The sequence below is a fragment of the Lepus europaeus genome, chromosome 17 (assembly GCF_033115175.1).
Source record: "Lepus europaeus isolate LE1 chromosome 17, mLepTim1.pri, whole genome shotgun sequence".
NCBI classification, from domain to species: domain Eukaryota; kingdom Metazoa; phylum Chordata; class Mammalia; order Lagomorpha; family Leporidae; genus Lepus; species Lepus europaeus.
In genome coordinates this window covers 809,831-829,767 of record NC_084843.1, presented here as the reverse complement: position 1 = coordinate 829,767, position 19,937 = coordinate 809,831, and the positions used below count along the sequence as shown (strand labels likewise).

Sequence of the window (19,937 nt, the reverse complement as noted above, 5' to 3'; positions counted from 1 at the left end):
AACGTCTAAGCAAAGCGTCGTCTACAAACGTCAGAACCTTGTTCCACTTCAAGGAGAGTGTCTGGCCGGGCGGCTGAGCCGCCAGCCAGGACACCCGATCCCACACCAGAGCTCTGGGCTCGGCACCTGTCCTGGCTTCCGATCCCAGCTTCCTGCCTAGCGTGCCTGGGAGCAGCAGGTGACGGTTCCACCCTGCTGTTCCCGCCGCTCACACGGGAGCCCTGGGCTGAGCGCACGGCTTCTGGCTGAGGCCACTGAGGGCCTCTGGAGAACCAACCGGTTCTCCCTCTCTCTCTCCAAGGAAGGGGAGGGGGCAGACAGCTCAACACACGCTGGAGATCAAACTATGGGGACGTTGGGCTCTGTGAGCCAAGCCAGGCACACGAGGCGAGCCCCCATGAACCGAGCCAGGCGCACAGGGCGAGCTCCGCGTGAAGCGAGCCAGGCGCACGGGGCGAGCTCCGCGTGAAGTGAGCCAGGCACACGAGGCGAGCCCCCGTGAACCGAGCCAGGCGCACGAGGCGAGCCCCTGTGAACTGAGCCAGGCACACGAGGCGAGCCCCCCGTGAACCGAGCCAGACACACGAGGTGAGCCCCTGTGAACTGAGCCAGGCACACGAGGCGAGCCCCCCGTGAACCGAGCCAGACACACGAGGTGAGCCCCTGTGAACCAAGCCAGGCGCACAAGGCGAGCCCCCGTGAACCGAGCCAGGTGCACAGGGCGAGCTCCGCGTGAAGCGAGCCAGGCACACGAGGCGAGCCCCTGTGAACCGAGCCAGACACACGAGGCAAGCCCCCGTGAACCAAGCCGGGCACACGAGGTAAGCCCCGCGTGAAGTGAGCCAGGCGCACGGGGCGAGCCCCCGTGAACCGAGCCAGGCGCACAGGGCGAGCTCCGCGTGAAGCGAGCCAGACACACGAGGCGAGCCCCGGTGAACTGAGCCAGGCACACGAGGCGAGCCCCCGTGAACCGAGCCAGACACACGAGGCGAGCCCCTGTGAACCAAGCCAGGCACACGAGGCGAGCCCCCATGAACCGAGCCAGGCGCACAGGGCGAGCTCCGCGTGAAGCGAGCCAGGCGCACGGGGCGAGCCCCCGTGAACCGAGCCAGACACACGAGGCGAGCCCCTGTGAACCGAGCCAGGCGTACGGGGCGAGCCCCCGTGAACTGAGCCAGGCGTATGGGGCGAGCCCCCGTGAACTGAGCCAGGCACATGAGGCGAGCCCCCGTGAACCGAGCCAGGCGCACAGGGTGAGCCCCGCATAAACCGAGCTAGGCGCACGGGGCGAGCCCCTGTGAACCGAGCCAGGCGTACGGGGCGAGCCCCCGTGAACCGAGCCAGGCACACGAGGCGAGCCCCCGTGAACTGAGCCAGGCACACGAGGCGAGCCCCCGTGAACTGAGCCAGGCACATGAGGAGAGCCCCCGTGAACCGAGCCAGGCGCACGAGGCGAGCCCCCGTGAACTGAGCCAGGCGCACAGGGCGAGCCCCGCGTGAAGGAAGGGTACTGACCCTTCCCTCTGGGGGATGCGTCCCAGTGCCTGGGGTCAGGTGGGGGTAAGGACCCATGATGTCCTCAGCGCCCTCCCGCCCTGTCCCTGCCACTCGAGGACCAGGCCCCTCCAGGCCCCACACCATCTGGCCTTGGGCTCCCAGGAGCTGGGAGAAGCCAACGTTTCCTGTCCGAGCCCTGCGGTCTGCAGTGTGCCTGTCACAGCAGCTGGGCTCCCGAGGACGAGAAACGCACAGACAGGAAGTAGAACGGTGGTCACCAGGCTGGGGGCAGGGGCGAGGGGCGCATTAAGGGGGCCGAATTTCAGTTCTGACACATGAGGAACCCCTGGGGACGGCTGCACGGCACTGTGCACAGAGCTGACGCCGCCACCACTCACGGGAAGCTGCCTGAGCGCAGATCCGTGTCCGGCCCCCAAAGCTGGAGCAGCCACGGGTCCCACAGGCCCCTCAGACACCAGTGGCTGACGTGGGTGGAGAGCAGCGTTCTGGGGGTGCCCAGGCAGCCAGGCCATGCACTCTGCGGGGGGGCGGGGTCAGCGCCGGGACCCTGGGCTATGGCCACAAGCAAGCAGAGGCGGCCCAGCTTGGCCGGTCTTGGAGCTGCCTTCCCCCGTCCTGCCGCTCATGGCGCGGGCGCTGCCCTGGGCAGCAGAAGCAGCTGGGAGCCCGGAGACCCCTGGGGGCTAAGGGGGTGGCAGGAAGGATCCCTCAGCTACACCACTAACGTGTGTGAAAACAACCCCCCACCCCGGGCTCCCTCAGCCAGCACAGGCCCCCACCCCGCCAGCCGGCTCTGCAGAGCCACACGCCAGAGGGGCCGGTGCTCCATGGCTCTGCAGAGCCAGGCAGGGGGGCAAGAGCCATGGAGGCAGGGAGGGCAGTGGGGCTGGGTACAGGGTGGGGCAGGCCCCAGGAGACAGCACCTGCGCCCCTCGGAGCTCCCCCGCTTGGCACACGCCAGCCTGACTTGTGAATTCCTGGTGACGCTGGGATCTGTGTGTCCCGCCCACACAGCTGTCCTCTGCTGCCCGTGGGGGTGACCCCAGGAGCAGCAGGCGGAGGCTGTCCCAGCCGGCCTCCCCCGGGGTCAACAGACAGCAGAGGTCCTGCAGCTCCTCCTGATGCCCGGAGATTTCTAAGCAGGGTCCCCCAGGGTCCTCAGAGCATCCCAGCAAATCCCTGCAGAGGGACTTGCTTGTCCCTAAACGCCCCGGGCTCGGAGGGAGGCCCCGTGTGACAGGCACGAGTGGCAGAGCAGCCCCTGTGAGGGGCTCGTGGAGCCCACCCACGCTGTGCCAGGTGGCTGGAGAGAGCCGCCGTTCAGGAGCCACCTGCTCGCCCCCAGCACCGCCCAGTCAGGCCAATCCCACCCTCCCAGAGCATGCGCGAGGCCTCACAATCGCCAGACCTGAGGGGCCACACGGCAGGAAGTCGGGTGTGGCCAAGAGGGGACGAGAGGCCAGCAGAGAAGGAAGCCTGGAGCACCCGGGGCTCGGCTGCCCTGGACCAGGCCAGGGCGGGGACAGACGCACGTGCACGCCGGGCCACTGCCCGCGGAGGAAGAGGTGCGGGCACAGCCTGGCCTCAGTGCTCCTGGGCAGTCGCCGCTGCCGTCACAACGAGCAGGTCCCGGACACCGGGCTTTGCTCTAAGGCCATCCCCGGGCTCCGGCCACACTCTGGGCCTCGGAGTTAGGAGGGCAAGGGGTCACGCCTGTGGCCCCCATGTGACAAAGCAGCTTCATCATCATCAGCCTCGGCCCCCCACGGAGCCACGAGAGCCACGAGACCCCAACCGAAAGGTGGTCGGGGGCTCCGCCGACAGCTCAGAGCCCCCGTGTGCCAGCCTGCCCACACCGTGCACCCAGACTGAGCCTGCCGCTGGGTGTGCCAGCATCCGCAGAGGCAAGGGCAGCAGGTGGCCGAGGGCCACTCCAGCGCCCTCCCGCCTTACCCAGGGCCTGGCCTTACCTTGCCAAAGCTGCCCTTCCCGATGGCACGCAGGATCTGGAAGTGGTCGAAGTTCACTGCGGAAAGAAAGAGACGCCAGGTGAGGTGGCAGGAAGGCCCAGGGCCCAGGATTAGCTGCCGTGAGCAGACCTCTCCCTGTGGGCCCCCCTTCTCCCTGGGAGTGGGCCCGTAGTGGGTGGTGCAGGGCTGACATGCGGTACAGCAGGCCTGGCTGAGCCCTGGCAGACAGCGGGGGCCACAGCACCTCCAGTCAGGTCACTGCACCAGGCCCACCAAGGGACAGAGCGAGCAGCAGCAAACAGGGCACCCAGAGCGCCGGACACACGGCCTCAGCCCCGGTGTCCAGCGAGCCCACACTGAGAGCCACCACCAGCCCCGAAGAGCTTCCACAGGCGGCCGGAGCCTTGGGGGAAGCCGGGCACGTGCTGGACAAGCCTGGGTGTCCTGCAGTCGGCCCCGAGGTTCACAAGGGTATGAGGCCCAGGACCATGGCCAGCCACAGTGACCACTTGCGGCCTTGGAGCAGCCCACGGGCCTGTGGGAAACTGAAGGCCCCGTTTCTGCTGATTTCCTCGTGAGCCCCCCACCCCTCCCCGTGCAGTGCACCCCACGACCCTGGGGAGCCTCCACCCTGAGGGCGGGACTCGGATGTCGCTCCAGGCGGGGCCCCTAGGGCCAAGAGCTACCAAGCGCCCAGCCGAGAGGCAGAGGCAGGAAGTAAGAGACGTTAAAAGCCAGGTCAGAAACGTGGGGGCCTCCCACTAACTCCCTCCCCACAGCGCACACAGCCGTGAAGCAGGTGCCTTCATCCGGGTCCTCAGGGTGAAAGGGCCCCTCCACCATCTGCTGGGGCGCTGAGCCAGGGGCAGCAAGGCCGGGACCCCCGCCTGCGGCTCGCGCTGGCCTTGGCTTCCCGAGTGGTACCTGTGGCTTTGAGCACTGCCACCCCAGCTTCCTTCACTAAGCAGGCGGACAGCCTCGCGGTTGGGCAGCCTGACAGTGGCCCCTGGCACGGCCACGGGGACAGTTGGGAGTGCCAGACACGGGGAGACCTGCACAGTCCAATCCTTTTGGTGGCCTGGGCCTGGCCAACTTCACGGGGCTCTGGGGCCCTAGAAGCCACCAGAGAGAGGCTGCAGGGTGACAGCTGTGTCCCCAACAACCCAGGTGCAAGGAGTCGTGGTCCCAGCCTGATGCCAGGGCTCCCGTCTGACCCCAGAACACTCGTCCTGATGCCACCTGCAGGCCTCCGACTAGGCCCAGGCCAGGGCGGGCAGAGCTGCAGACCCAGCCCTGCCCCTGCCCCGCTCCATGAGGGCCTCCAGGCCACACCCTGGGGGCCGGGGCCTCCTACAGCCACCCTCCCTGCCAGAGGCCCCATTTTCGGCAGCTGAGCAGCGAGGGAAGAGAGTGCACCAGCGGGGACTGGTCCCAGGGGCCTCAATGCCCATGACACCCGGGACCAGAGCCAGGTGGCCGTGCCTGTGCAGTCCACTCTGGCCTGGGGCAGCCGAGGGTCTCACATTCCCCAAACATGGGGCCTCAGGAGCGCCAGGGCCTCTGCACAGGGGAGGGCCCAGGGCACACAAGTCAGATCACCACGTCCACGGCTGAGTCCACCCTCCCCGTCAGCAACATCCACCAACCCAGCGGGGGCGTGGCCAGGCGGCAAACGCACGAAGGCAAGGATGGTTCTCCCTTGGGTGAGACTGACCAGGGAGAGCAGCCGGGGCTTTCTGGACGAAGCGGCATCTACCTGGGCCTGCCAGGAGCTCCAGGCAGAAGCCTCAGCCAGGCACACGGGAGCCAGGCTTGGCTGGGGTAGCTCAGGGAGAGCAGAGTGTGTGGAGTGGGGGTGGCCGGCCAGGCTGGGTCTCAGCAAGGACAGCTGGGCCTGCAGCAGGGCCCTGCCTGGCAGGTGGTCTGATACCCCCAAGGGGCTGCGGGCGAGAACGGGAGATGCTGCGCTGTGCTCAGGAGGGGCGGCAGACAGGACTGGGGGGAGTGGGTGTGGAGGCAAGGCTGGGGGTGCCTGGGGGCCACAGTCCTACGCCCTCATGGGCAGGTCCCGAGGAGGGAGGGCTCTGAGCTGGAGGGAGGCTCCTCCCAGAGCGTGGGAAACAAACCCTTGCGTGTGGGACCCTGGGACTGCCACCCACAGGCCAGCGCCACACGCCTCAGTTTCCCCGTCTGCAGAAGGGAGCCGTGCAGTGAGGCGGCCGCTGGGGCAGCGGCTGCAGCCGGGCTCAGCAGTGGAGAAGCAGCAGGTGCACGGCAGCTCGGGGCGGGCAGCAAATGGCAGAGGACCACCCCCACTTTGCAGGCACCCCCAGGGCTGGGGTCGACGTGCTCCACTCCAGGAGACCCTGCCAGGACAGCATCTGCCCAGTGACCACACAGAGGCTTCCTTGTGTGGGAAACAAAACGGCCTCTGACCTCGCCCCTGCCCCAGTAACACGGACAGCCAGGCCCAGCCCACCCTGTCACGCACGCAAACCCAGCGGCTCCAGGGATCCCTGCCCCCCACTTCCCGCTGAGGGGCTCAGGGCCCCAGCGCCCCTCTGCCTGGCGCCCCCTCCTGGCTGCCTCCCCCACCAAGGCCTCAGTTCCACCCTCTGCACGCCCCCCCTCCCCCCGGTGTGCGTGTCTGAGGCCCTGGTGACGAGGGCCTGGACACCTGTCCTCCCCAGCGTGGCATCTGACCCTGTTCTCAGCGAGCGTCGCACCCAATCCCATCTCCCCAGCAGCACAGGCAGAACAACAGAGGAAGAGGGGCAGGACTCCAGAAGTGGCCGCGCCTCCCCCTGCCTCACGCCCACCATTCTGCTGCCTGGCGACCCCCCCCTCTTTTTTTTTAAGATTATTTATTTATATTTAAGGCAGAGAAACAGAGAGAAAGGAGAGACAGAGAGGGCTTCCACTTGCTGGTTCACCCTCCAAATGGCCACAAAGGCCGGGACTGGGCCAGGCTGAAGCCAGTTACTTCCTCCTGGTCTCCCATGCGGGTGCAGGGCCCAAGCACTTGGTCCATCCCCCACTGCTTTCCCAGGCCATTTGCAGGGAGCTGGATGGAACCAGTGCCCATATGGGATGCCGGTGCTGCAGGCGGTGGCTTTACCTGCTACGCCACAGCACCAGCCTCGCTCCCCCGGTTACACTTCCGGTTATTTGTGCCAAGAACAGGTGTGTTGTGAAGTCAGAGTCCTTGGCACACTTGGCTGGCAAACAGCTGAACCTGGTTAACTGCCTTGGTTAACGGCATGGAGTGAGACAGCAACACAGCTACCACAAAATCCAAGCAGAAACGTCAGGTGACGATGGGCACTGAGCACTTCCTGCCCTGAGAACAAAGATCTTCCTTCTGTGGCCACCTGGCATCCATGAACACGCACACACGTGTACACATGTGCATGAATGCACGTATGTGCACAACACACACGAACACATACATGCACACACATGCACAGCACGCACACGTGTGTACGTGTACACGAGTATACAAACATGCACACATGTGCACACACACCCTGCAGGGAGAGCAGATCTGCCCTGGGAGGGTAAAAATAGAGCCGTGACCCAGCTGTGAGTCACATCCATTGTTATGGAGACAATGCCTACCACCGCCCTCCGCAGAGCAGCTCTGCCCGCGCCGCCCAGGGAGCAGCCTGTAGAGACAGCGGCCCACAGCTGACCCCAGGACAGGCCCTGACCTCGTCCACACCGGGGTGGGAATTCCTTGGAGAGCTTTCATGATAAATCCAGCATCACCAGGCGCTGGAATTCTTGCAAAGGTTGGTTCAGCTCTGTCACGCGACCCACCACCCAGACAGCACTTGGGATGAGGAAGGTCCCCACCCCGCCCCGGTGTGCGTGCCACTCTGCGAGCATGGAACCCGTGAAAGTGCCGGGTGCTCAGGAACCGGCCCCACAGCTGCTTCCTATGCAGGACAGCCCCACAGGACGCTATGGCCACCTCGGGAGCACTCAGCGCCCTGCCCGGCTCCCTGCAGCCCTGTGGGCAGCCCCTCCCAGCGACAGTGGGCTCTTCCCAAAACCAGGCTGTGGCTCGGGCCAGAGCCAGGGCCGCCAGGGCCCCTGAGCTCCAGAATGGTCCTGGCTCCTCACACCCAGAGCCAGGGGTCCCGGCAGCATCCTCCGTCCCCTCCCCCAGCTTTGCTGAGTGGCCACTGTGACCCTCTCCTGCCTCGCCCGGAACCATCTGGCACTGGGTGCCGCGCTTCCTAAGGCCATCCTCAGACAGCGCCAGAAGCTTCCATGGCCACTGATGAGGCAGAAGCCAAATCGGTGCAGCCTCTGCGGCCGCCGCCTGCTCCTCGGGCCGGTGGGGGGAGGGCAGCGGCCAGGGCTCCAGCTCTTCCCAGAGCTGTGGGGACAGTGCCTCCCCCATGGACTGAGCAGCCACGCCGTGAGCCACCAGGGACAGATTGGGGACCCAAAGGTCGCTCAGCCCCCACCTCCCCTGAGGGCTCCCAGCCCAGCTGTGCAGACCCAGGACACGGGTAGGGGCTGGGGGAGGGGTGGCAGCACTAATGGACGAAAGGTGGGGTCTGGGGCACCTGCCTCTTGTGACTCAGCCCCTCCCCCAGGAGAGAGACCCTGGCACCACGTCCCAGGACAGAGGGTCCCCACGGTGCCTGGCCTGGCCTGTGCTAGCACTAGTCTCCCCCTGGACGTAGGCCTCCAGCTGCCCGTGCCTGCCAGTCCCCCACTGTCCTTGGCCAAGTCCCCACTCCCCCAGACCTCACCAGCCATCTGAGGTGCTGTTCCAGGCTGTCCAGCACTGAGATCCCCAAGCCAGAAGGGATGGATTTCAAGTGGGCATTTCCAGGCTGGGCACCAGACAAGGCGGTGGGAGTGCCCAGCTGCCTGACAGAGCCCAGGGGTACAGTTGCTGGGGCCAGCCCGAGAAGAGAAGGACCTTCCCTCTGCCCCAGGTGGCCCTGCTCACCGGCCAAGGCCTCGCCAGACCCCACTGCCAGTGATGCCCCCCACCCTGTGGACCACACCGAGCCCGTCCTCAGCACCGCGGCAGGCTGCCAGCGAGAGGCTCAGGCTGGGGCGAGGACAGGCAGCTGCACCTGCACCACCCAGCGCCCACAGCGTGCAGGACCTGGCAGCCGGGGTGGGAGGACACTCCCCGAGAAGCCCAGGGGTCAGTGTGTCCAGGCCAATGGCTGGGCCCACCAAGGCCCTGGAACTGTGTCCTGCAGAGCAAGGCAGAAAGCAGCAGAACTTGCAGGAAGTGGGGCCCGGGCCTGCGGCCGGACAGGACCCACAGGAGCCAGGCCGCTGGGCAGGGGGAGAACAGGTGACCACTACCCCCTCGGGCCGGCATGCCTGGTGGGAAACACCCCCACCCCGGGCTCCCTGGGAAGCAAGGGGGCAGCCATGACAGAAGTGTGGGGTCCTGGCACAGACCAACTTCACCCCTGACACCAGGGCCCTCTGTACCCTCACAACACTGAGAGCCACGAGCAGCAGGCTGACCCCCATGTCCCCCCAGCCAGGCCCCTCTGTTCCCCAGGAGGGGCCCACAGCCAAGCCCTGCTCCCCAGAGCCCTCCGGCTACCTGTGATGCCCTCAAGGCCCCATCGCAGGACTGGGCAGGGGTCTCCTCTGCCCCGCAGGCTGGGGGCTCCCAGGCCTCTCCAAGCTCCATTGTGCACCTTGTGCAGCCGCCTGGGAAGGCCATGGTGGCCACACAGCAGGCACAGCCCGTGGCACCATGCAGACCACAGCCTCCTTCGCTGCCACAGGCCAGGGGACAGGCACAGCCCCCGTCCCTCCTCAGGCCCCTGTGCCGGCCACGGTCCACACAGCCTATTCTCTGGCATCCGAGCTGTCCCTGGAAAGGGGCCTGGGGGCCCAGTCTCTCTCTGCCCTTCCCACTCAGGAGGGACACGGGGGCCAGCAAGGACCCCACAACCTCGTCCCAGGCCCCGCAGCACCAGGACGCGGCAGCCCATGCCTGCCTGCCTAACAGGCCACAGTGAACAGTGCAAGTGTGAGCTCCAAGCCTCTACTCCAAGCCACAGCAGCAGGGGCCCACGGGAGGCCCCCCTGGGGCGTGGGGCACCTCCCCCACCTGCATGCCCCCGAGCTGGCTTGGCCTGAATACAGAGACCCAGGGCCAGACACATCGCTGGGGCAGGGTCTCCCAGGCAGCTGTCAGCCTCCAAAGCTACCCCTGACTCCTCCCCACGGGCATCCTGTAGGCTTCCTCCCCAGGGCTGACCCCCACAGCCCCGCGGGACTGTCCACCCTGAAGACAGGACAGCAGTGTCCACCCACAGCCTGGGCAGACTAGCCAGTCGGTGGGCAGGAGCCCAGCTCAGGACGCAGCCGGCCCAGCCCAGCTTGCCGGGGCTCTGAGCAGCTGCTGCGAGCCCAGGCAAGCTGTCCCTGAACAGGGAGCGAGACCAGAGGCGGGAGATGCACACGTGCCATGCACACCCTGAGCTGCCCCGGGACTCTGCCGCCCAGAATGCTGTCACCACCGGCCCCAGACCTCAGAGCCCTGAGCCAGCAACAGCCGTCTCTTCATGACTCACTGCGGTGTCGGCTGTGAGCAACAGGAAACAGACGAGACTCCATGACGCCCAAGGCCTGGGTCCCTGGAGAGGAGGGAAGGAGCGCAGGAGACCCAGGACAGGCATGCTGGACCGGTCAGTCTGCAGGCTTGTGGGCCTGGCACGCTGGGACCGGTCAGTCTGCAGGGCTGGGGGCCTGGCACGCTGGGACCGGTCAGTCTGCAGGGCTGGGGGCCTGGCACGCTGGGACCGGTCAGTCTGCAGGGCTGTGGGCCTGGCACGCTGGGACCGGTCAGTCTGCAGGGCTGGGGGCCTGGCACGCTGGGACCGGTCAGTCTGCAGGGCTGTGGGCCTGGGGCACGTGGGGGTCACTCCCTCAACAGAGCCTGGCCTTTCTCCCTACCGCCCCTCCCTGAAGGCCCTGGTGGTCATGTCGGCTCTGGACGCCTTCCCTGCCTCTCAGTCTGTGAGGGTCAGGGGATGCAAAGCTGCCCTGAACCGGCTTTAGACCGAGGCTGAGCGTGAATGAGGCCTGGCCGCTTGCTGTGCGTCCTCCGTGAACCAAAAGCCTCAGCCCAGAGGTGGGCCGACCTTCTCGGCACTAGGACTGACCAGTGCCTTCCTCACCTCCCTTCTCTTGCATCTGAGCGTCCACCTGCCTTGGGGCTGGTTACGTGGCCGCGCACTGTGTGGGGTGCCCTGGGCGCTGGGTAGAGCCGTGGCCTCTTGGGTTTCTGGTGGCTCCTGCTGTGTGGACGGCTGTGGAGCTGATCCCGTGCTCCGGGGGGGGGGGGGGGGGCCGAGGGCCGGGTGGCCAGGTGGTCGGGCCTAGGACGCGGTGGGTGGGAGCCTTGGCCTCCTGAGAGAGCCCCGTGTGTCTGTGGGAGGGGGTGGGGGTGCTTGGTCCCCTGCACACCAGAGGTGGCAGCAGACGTGGGCCTGGCTTGGCTGTGGGCACGGACGGTGCCGCCTGACCCTCCTCACGGGCAGTGATGCCACATCCTGTCCTGTCTCCCGAGCCGGCCTGCAAGGAGTCACCGTCGTCCTGAGCTGTGGCTGCGTTCTGTGGGTGGGACCTGGGCGCCTCCCCTGGGTGGGCGGTGGCCAAGCAGGGGCCGAGTTGCCCAGCGGGAAGGAGGGCGTGGCCTCCACTGAGGACACTTCTGGAGTGGCTTTGATGCAGGTCCCGAACCCGTGACCCTGTCCACAGCAGCACACAGTGCCTGGATGCTGCTAACCTGTGTGTGTGCGACATGTGTGACATGTGCTTGTGTGTGTGATGTGTACTGTATGTGGCAGCTGTGTATGACATGTGCTGGGTGGCATGTGCTGTGTGACCTGTGCTATGTGTGACATGCATGTGATGTGTGCTGTGTGTGACGTGTTCTGTGTATGATATGTGATCTGTGCTATGTGTGACACATGCTGTGACATGTCTTGTGTGTGCCGTGACGTGTGCTTGCATGACTGTTCTGTGTGTGACACGTGCTGGGTGGCACGTGCCGGCGTCAGGTCCCCTGAAGCAGCAGAGTTCACAGGGCAGGCACCGTGCAGTTCCACCTGCGTAAGCTCGAGAATCGGCGATAGAGTCAGCACCTGTTCTCCCTCTCGGGGTGCAGAGGGGATGCCCGGAACACAGCAAGACGGAACCTTCCAGAACGGTGCCTGCTTGTCAAACCCACCCGTCTGGCGCCCCCGACAGCACACTCAGCACACACCGTGGGCCCTTTGTGGAGCTGCAGGGGACACTCGCCCTGAGAGCCCGTCCCAGGCTCCCCTAGCCCTCGCCCCCGTGTCTGCTCTGCCCCCGGCGTCTCAGCCCTGGGTCAGTCAGTGCAGAGTGACCCGGCTGCACAGGGACCCTGGTTAGAAGCTGGGTGCTCAGCACGGGGCACTGACCTCCCTGGGGGACAATGCAGGCACTTTCATTTGTGCACCTCAGATCACACCTGTGCATCTGCCCAGGGGGCAGCTCTGTGCCTGTGCAGGTGTCTGTGCACACACACGTGTGCCTGTGGGTACCTGTGGGCACAGCTCAGTGCACATGCAAGTGTGTGTGCAGCTCTGTGCCTGTGCAGATGCCTCTGTGCACACACACGTGTGTGCATGTTGGTGCATGTCAGCATTGCTCAGTACATGTGTGTGTGTGCATGTGTGTGGATGCAGCTCCATGCCTGTGCAGGTGTCTGTGCATACACACATGCACCTGAGTGTGCACATGTGGGTGTGTGCAGGTGTAGCTCAGTCACTGTGTGCACGCATGTGGCTGCATGTGTGTGTGCTTATATGGTACAGAGGCACCCTGGTCCCGCACAGGGGTCTCTCAGGCTGCGTCCACCGCACCCCAGTCCTGCACAGGGGTCTCTCAGGTTGCGTCCACCGCACACAGGTCCCGCACAGGGGTCTCTCAGGGGTGTCCACCGCACCCCAGTCCTGCACAGGGGTCTCTCAGGTGTGTCCACCGCACACCTGGCCTCATCTGACACATCCTGCTGGACCCGGTACTATGCTGAGGTGGAAAGGGGAGACCCTGTCGGCTGAGCCACCCTTCCCTGGAGAACTCCGGGCCCCTCCTAGGCTACGAGTTGCCTTGGGGGGTGCTTGGGAAAAGCAAGTTCAGGCAGGAACGGGCTCTGCAGCCGATTATCACCAGCACGGCACTGCTCAGAGCTGCCACCGCCTCCCTGGGCCTCAGCGAGCTCACCTATCCCCACAGCCCAGGCTGCTCCTGCAGTCAGACCCCAGCTGTCTCACTCACACACCCCTGGGGGCATTTGGAATGCCGGCCCCCCCTTGCAGAGATGGGGTGGCCCTGGCACCCGTTTGAGTGTGGCTCCAGCTGCAGGCAGGAGGCTTTCCCAAGCCTCTGGGGGTGGGTGCTGGGAAGGGGAGGTAGAGTGAGAATCTAGTCAGTCAAGTCCAAGCCAGCTGATGCCCGAAGGCGGCCTCTTCCTCCTGGGACCAGCTGTCCTCTGAGCCAGGCCACCAACCCCTGTCTGTTTGTTCTCACAGTCACCAGGCAGCCAAGTAGGTTTAAACTGACCTCAGTGACCCAGCAGGGAATGAGGCAACACCGTGCCACCAGGAAGGGCCTCTCTCAGCCCAGGGCCAGGTGGACAACACCCAAGGGTGTGCACAGGCAAGGGGACTCACAGATGTGACTGAGTGGAGGATCATGGGAAGGGGAGTGTCCCTGGTTACCCAGGTGGGCCTGCTGGAAGACACCGCCCAGGACCACGCCGTGGAGACAGAAGCTGAAGCCGAGGGGGCTGTGAGGGGACTCTGAGGGTGGGGGAGCCAGGGCCAGGAGGAACGCTGGGTGGCAAGGAACGGGTCCTCTCCCAACCATGTGGAGGCAGCAGGCCCCGCTGACACCACGCACCCCGAGACCCTGGAGGCTGGTGTGGAGTGAGTGGCAGCCGCAGGCCAGGCCTCTGCTCGGGCATCCCAGTCCCCACCGTCTCCAAGATGGCCACTGACGGCCCTGCGGTGGGTGCTGCCTTTGCAGCGGCTGTGTTCATTAAAGACCCACTCAGGGGGCAGTGCTGGCTCCAAATCCCGCCAGGGCCAGGCTGGGGGACTGCAGGTGCCGTCCAGGAGGCTCAGCAAGACGCCTGCTCTCCCCGACACAGGCCCTGCCCAACAGACAGTGAGTGAGTGGCAAGTGTTGACCCAGCCCCAGCTGACCAGGCCTGTGCTGCCACCCAGGCCCCTTACTCCTGGCCCAATCCCCACGTCCAGGACGCAAAGTCTTGCTTGTGGGTTTATTAAGCTCCACAGGATGCTGACATCACACAACGACTTTAAATGCTGAAGACATCAGAGTGTTCAGGCTGGAAACCAGGGCTGTAGTCAGCGACTGGCCTGCAGACACCCAGGGGTCACCACACAGGACCAGGACAGTCCCCTCCTGCGTGGCTTCAGGACCCATGGGCAGAGGTGTGGCGGACAGGGACTCCCACACCTCAGAGCAGCTGCCAGCCGGTTCCTGGGTACAGCCACGCAGGGACCCACGGAGAGGGAGGTTTGGTCCTCCCAGGACCCCAGGCAAGGGCCAGCCCACCTGGCAGGGGGCCTCTGCCTGCCTGGGGAGTGGCTGACAGCCCAGTCCCGAGACAGGGCTCAGGCGAGAGCCACGTGGCACCTCAGCCCAGCACCACACCCACGCCAAAAGGGGATAAATAGAAGCAACCCAGCACGGTTAAGGCAGAACTGCTATTTTAAATTCCAGTAAGTGCATGGTTTTATTTCTGACTGTTTCTTTGCAAAGAAATTTGCATAGACTTTTGATGAAACGCCGATATTTGAAGATTAGCAAACCATGCAGCTGTTTTTTTGTGGGAAATGTGTGTGGACAGGGCCTCTGGGCAGGAGCCAAGGCTGAGCCCTTCACCTGCCTCAACCCCTGCACAGGTGTGACTGCAGAGCGAGCCTGGCGAGTGCGAACCAAGGTTCCCGGGCTGCAGGCTGCACAGGCCTGGGGCACCTGCAGTGCAGGGCACCTCAGCAGCAGGGCCCTGGAAGCTTGGTCATCCGCAGCGTGGGGTCAGCACAGGTGGCCACTTCCTCTCCAGGGACACTGGCTGGGACGGAGTCATCCCCAGGAGTGAAAGAGGCTCCCTGGGGGACATCCCCATGCCAGAGGAGGCAACGTGGAAGGTGGGAGCCAAGACAGGGCCCCACCCCCGAGGACCCACAGCCATGACCAACAGGGCCTCGGTGTGTGCAGCAGGCGCCCCCCATCCCCACCCCAGGGGTGGATCTGCTGAGAGGAGCTAAGGACACTCCCTCCAGAAGCCTAGAGTGAGCCAGGACCTTGGGAGCTGTCCCTGGTGCTGACGGCTCTGGCAGTGATGGTGGCCGGTCCAAGTCCACAGGCTGCATGGTGTCTGGATGACGTCGGCCTTCACCAGGCACCCACACCCACCACACAGTCCCACAGGATGGCAGGGCCAAGACACTGCCCCCAGGAGCAGGGGGTGAAGCAGCAACAAGGCTGGGCCAGAAGGGCCCGTGGAGCAGGGAGGGGCAGGTGAACTCGCTCTGTCTGCCCAGAGTCAGAGCCGTGGACAAAGGGCAAGAACCAGGCCCCTTTCTTGGAATCTGAGCAACGGGAAAGCCCACGGTGTCCCATGATTTTACTCCAAATCAGTGAAGTCAATTTTTTTCTTTTTTGTTCCCAGAGAGTGAAAGAAAGAAGGAACAGGAGAGAAAGGGTGAGAGGGAGAGAGGGAGAGAGGGAGAGAGGGAGAGAGGGAGAGAGGGAAGGAGAGGGAGAGGGAGAGAGGGAGAGAGGGAGGGAGAGGGAGAGAGAGAGGGAGAGGGTGAGGGTGAGGGAGAGGGTGAGAGAGAGAAGGAGGGAGAGAGAGAGGGAGAGGGTGAGGGTGAGGGAGAGGGTGAGAGAGAGAGGGAGGGAGAGAGAGAGGGAGAGAGGGAGGGAGAGGGAGAGGGTGAGAGAGAGAGGGAGGGAGAGAGAGGAAGGGAGAGAGGGAGAGGGTGAGGAAGAGGGTGAGGGTGAGGGAGAGGTGAGAGAGAGAGGGAGGGAGAGAGAGGAAGGGAGAGAGGGAGAGGGTGAGGAAGAGGGTGAGGGTGAGGGAGAGGTGAGAGAGAGAGGGAGGGAGAGAGAGAGGGAGAGAGGGAGGGGGAGGGAGAGGGAGAGGGTGAGAGAGAGAGGGAGGGAGAGAGAGGAAGGGAGAGAGGGAGAGGGTGAGGAAGAGGGTGAGGGAGAGGGTGAGAGAGAGAGGAAGGGAGAGAGAGAGGGAGAGAGGGAGGGAGAGGGAGAGGGTGAGAGAGAGAGGGAGGGAGAGAGAGGAAGGGATAGAGGGAGAGGGTGAGGAAGAGGGTGAGGGTGAGGGAGAGGTGAGAGAGAGAGGGAGGGAGGGAGGGAGGGGGAGAGGGAGAGGGAGAGATGGATGGAGGGAGGGATGGAGGGAGGAAGAGAGGGAGGAATTTTCTATCCTCAAATGCCCCCAACAGCCAGGGCTAGGAAAGGCTGAAGCCAGTAGATCCATGTGGGTCTCCCACATGGCTGCAGTGACCCGAGCACTTGGGCACCTTTTCCTGCTGTCCCGGGTGCATCGGCAAGGAGCTGGATGGGAAGTGGAGCCACTGCTCTGGTGCGTGACACCCCTGCAGCAGACACCACAATGCAGCCCCATCTTCCTCACCCGCTCTCCCAGGCTTCCTCCTACTGACCCCAGCCTTCGTCCCCGGCGTCCACTCTGGATAGGAGCAGGCCGTTGTTAGGCAGGGGCAGGGTCCATCTGCCCCCTCCCCTGGTCCCTCAGGCACCTGCCAGCAACAGCCACCTCCTGGTGACTCCTCCCACGGACAGCTGGACACAGGCTCCTGGGCTGGCCCCACTGCCCCTACACCCTGCATGGATGTGCAGATACCCACAGGGACTTCTCACACCTCTGCCTGCTGCTCCGCAGTCACCACGGGAAAGCTGCCTGGGGAAGGCCCTGGCCTGAGGACCTTGAGTGCAGTCTCTTGGCCTTGGGACACGTGTGGCACCCAGCAGGCCGTGCACCCTGGGAGCTGTAAGGAGCACCGCCCCTACTTCCGTGTGTCTCCTGACACGAGAGCCCACTGCGGCTCTCCCTCCTCCGCACGCGGCTGCAGATCACACGACCGCCCCGCTGCCGGGCGCCCGCGCCGCCTCCTCGGGCTGCTGCCGTCTGCCCAGCCTTAGAGCACCATCAGCCCCAACCAGACGCCACTGTGGGAGGCAGCAGGTCCCTGCCACTCATGCGGGAGACCCAGAGGGAGTTCTGGGCTCCTGGGTTCATCCTGGCCCAGCCCTGGCTCTCAGGGGGCATTTGGAAAATGAACCAGTGCACAGAAGACCTCTCTCTTCCTTTCAGATAAGTAAGATAAATAAATGAGTTTTTAAACTAAACAAACGGGGCCCTGCACGTCTGTAGGAACACAGGAAGAGCACCCAGGAATCTGCCCGGAGCCACCGTCTCCGCTGAGCACACACACAGCAGCCTTCCTGGGGAGCAGGCCCAGCCTCGGGGACCCCACTGCAGAGCCAGCACGGGTGCCCGACACCTGAGGCCTGGCCTGGCCGGTCTGCAGGGAGCAGCCTGAGGCCACCCCCACCCCACCCCAGGCCTGGCCCGCCCCGTCTGCAGGTCTGCAGGGAGCAGCCCCCCCCCCGCCCCCCAGGAGACGGCAGGCACCTATTTTTGTCTATTTTTGTGCATCTGAATGGGACAGAGTGGCAGGCGTCTCTTTTATGTTTCCAGACACAAAGCAGAAGATCCCAGTGCGGCTGGGAGGGCCTGTGTTCCCGTGGGAGCTCAAGTTCCCGGTTCCCAGGACGAGTGTGTTGGCTGGACGACGAGGTGAGGCTCCTTGAGACCAGGCCAGCAGAGGCCACAGAACTGGGTGCCAGCACCACTCATGCCATGAGCAGGGTAACAGGACCACCCTGGGCCCAGACCCCCACCCTGGTGCCCAGACCCCCACTCCAGGGCCCAGACCCCCACCCTGGTGCCTGAACCCCCACCTCTGGGCCTGGACCTGCACCTCAGCACTGGTGCCGCCAATCTGAGCAGGCCCAGTCCTCTGTGGAGAGACCTCAGGAGCCAGCCTGGCCCAACCCCCATGCTGTCACTGAGCCCTGAGCCTGGATGACCCGCCCACCCGGGACCCCCTCCCCCACAACAGCCTGCAGGGAAATGGCTTGGCCCTGACCCCCCCTGGCAGGGGCGAGGCTTTGGTGCAGCAGGCTCTCTGGGTGTGCAGGCTGCTTCCTGAGCCTCGCGCAGGAGGGTGGGGGTGGGGGCAGCTAAGGGGGTGGCCGGGAGTGGGGCGGCAGCTGAGAGAGAGAAGGCAGCTGGGGTGCAGCTGAGAGTCTGTCCCTCCGAGAGTCCACGTGAGGACGGCTGGGTCAGGGAGCACCTGTCCATCACACTGCAGAGTGGCCAGCCTAGGGGACTCAGGGTCTGGCCTGCCTGCCCAGTGGGGGAGCAGAGCTGAGATGCGTGACCTCAGAGAGCTGGTGCTGCTGGGACTTCACAGAGCTCACTGCCCACTGCCCGCCAGAGAGGACCTGCTGCTGCCCAGCCCACCATGGCCCGCATCACCTTTCCCAGGGCTCAGGAGTGGCCAGCTCAAAACCCAGCCAAGTCCTCTTTAAAATAAATGTTTTTTGTTTGAAAGGGACAGAGAGGGAAAAGGAGAGGGGGAGGGGGAGAGGGAGGGAGAAGGGAGGGAGTGGGAGAGGATGGAGAGAGGGAAAGGGAAACGGGAGGGGGAGGGGGAGGGGGGAGGGGAGGGGGGAGGAGGAGGGGGAAAGGGAGGGAGGGGGAGGGGAGGGGAGCGGGGAGGAGAAAGAATATCTGCCACCTGCTGGTTCGCTCCCCAGAACACCCAGGGCTGCCCTGGCCCAGGAGCCTGGACTCCACGCAGGTCCCACGTGGGCAGCAAGGGAGGGGCCCAAGCCCGTGGCCATCACTGCTGCCTCGCGGTGCATCAGCAGGGAGCCGGGAAGAAAGCAGCCACGCACCCTGGCACTGCGTCGTAGGTGCCCCAAGTGGCAGCCTCGCCCGCTGCACCCCTGCACCTGCCCACATCCTCTGCACGGCTCCTTGGTGTCATTCTCACGCCGTTCCCTGGGGGGCTGATGCAGGGGGTGGCCCTGGGTGCCAGCTCGCCCACTGTGGCCGTGCCTTCAGCCACTCACGGCTGACGTGTTTCACCGAGGGTCGCAGCTGCACACTGCAGCCCTAGCCCGGGGCACAGGCTCGGGACAGAGTCTACCGGTCACAGTCCCAGAGCCACGCAGCTCTGGGGCTGAGCCAGCAAGGCCTGCAGGGGCCCTGGCACAGCCCAGAAAGGTGAGGGGAGGCAGCCCAGGTGAGACCCAGGCAGACCCAGGTCTGGTGAGAGGAAGTCGCCCCAGAGAGCCGGACGCCCCGAGGTGCCTGCAGCCCAGCCTCAGGCGTGGCGCTCGGGGGTGAGGTGCCCAGGGAGGAAACACCGCCCAAGAGCGCTCCGTGCTGCCAGGGGACCTCGGGTGCCAGTGAGGACAGGAAAGAGCAGCAGTGACCACAGCCCAGGAGTGGGAGTCCCCTTCCCACTGGACAAGGCTCGGCCAGGCGGCGATTCTAACCGTCGCGCTGCCCAGGTCGAGGCGAGAAAGCACCACGTGGGCTCGGGGCCCCGGAAGTCGCCTGACGGGAGGTTCCCCTCCCTCAGAGAAGTTCCCGCCCCAGACCCACACGTTCCCGGGATGGGCAGATAGGGCGAGAAGCAGCCGCAGCCCCAGGCACGGGTGCCACACGACGGTGCACGCGGCTATGGGGAGCGAAACCCGCACCACCGCCACAAATAACTTTACACCAACAAACAGCAACGCAGGTGAAGCGGGCAAACCCCATTCCTGGAAAGGCGAGATCAGCAAAACTAACACGGGAGAAACGGGAAAGCTGGCTAATCCCGTGTCTGTGAAACTGAATGTGCAGTGGACATCCTCCCCAAAAGAAAACTGCTCAGACGGCTTCCTGGCGAATCCCAGCAGGCACAGGACCCCAACCTCCCAGAGAGAGGGAGGAGAGGACCCCCCCAGCAGGCACAGGACCCCAACCTCCCAGAGAGCAGGGGGCCCCCAGCAGGCACAGGACCCCAACCTCCCAGAGAGCAGGGGGCCCCCAGCAGGCACGGGACCCCAACCTCCCAGAGAGGGAGGAGAGGACCCCCCCAGCAGGCACAGGACCCCAACCTCCCAGAGAGAGGGAGGAGAGGACCCCCCCAGCAGGCACAGGACCCCAACCTCCCAGAGAGAGGGAGGAGAGGACCCCCCCAGCAGGCACAGGACCCCAACCTCCCAGAGAGAGGGAGGAGAGGACCCCCCCAGCAGGCACAGGACCCCAACCTCCCAGAGAGC

The 19,937-nt window shown here is 65.2% G+C and overlaps 1 protein-coding gene across 6 annotated transcripts in view; it reads right to left on the bottom strand.

The window, feature by feature from the left end:
- Positions 1 to 19,937, bottom strand: part of STK32C (serine/threonine kinase 32C) — a 69,878-nt gene that overhangs the window by 18,511 nt on the left and 31,430 nt on the right. For all 6 annotated transcript variants that reach the window (XM_062214052.1, XM_062214053.1, XM_062214051.1 and 3 more), the window contains one exon: positions 3,489 to 3,544. Coding sequence is in view for 1 of the 6 variants with exons in the window: in XM_062214050.1 (XP_062070034.1) it covers positions 3,489 to 3,544 (56 nt within the window). In the remaining 5 variants the exon portion in view is untranslated. The remainder of the gene's footprint in view (positions 1 to 3,488; positions 3,545 to 19,937) is intronic.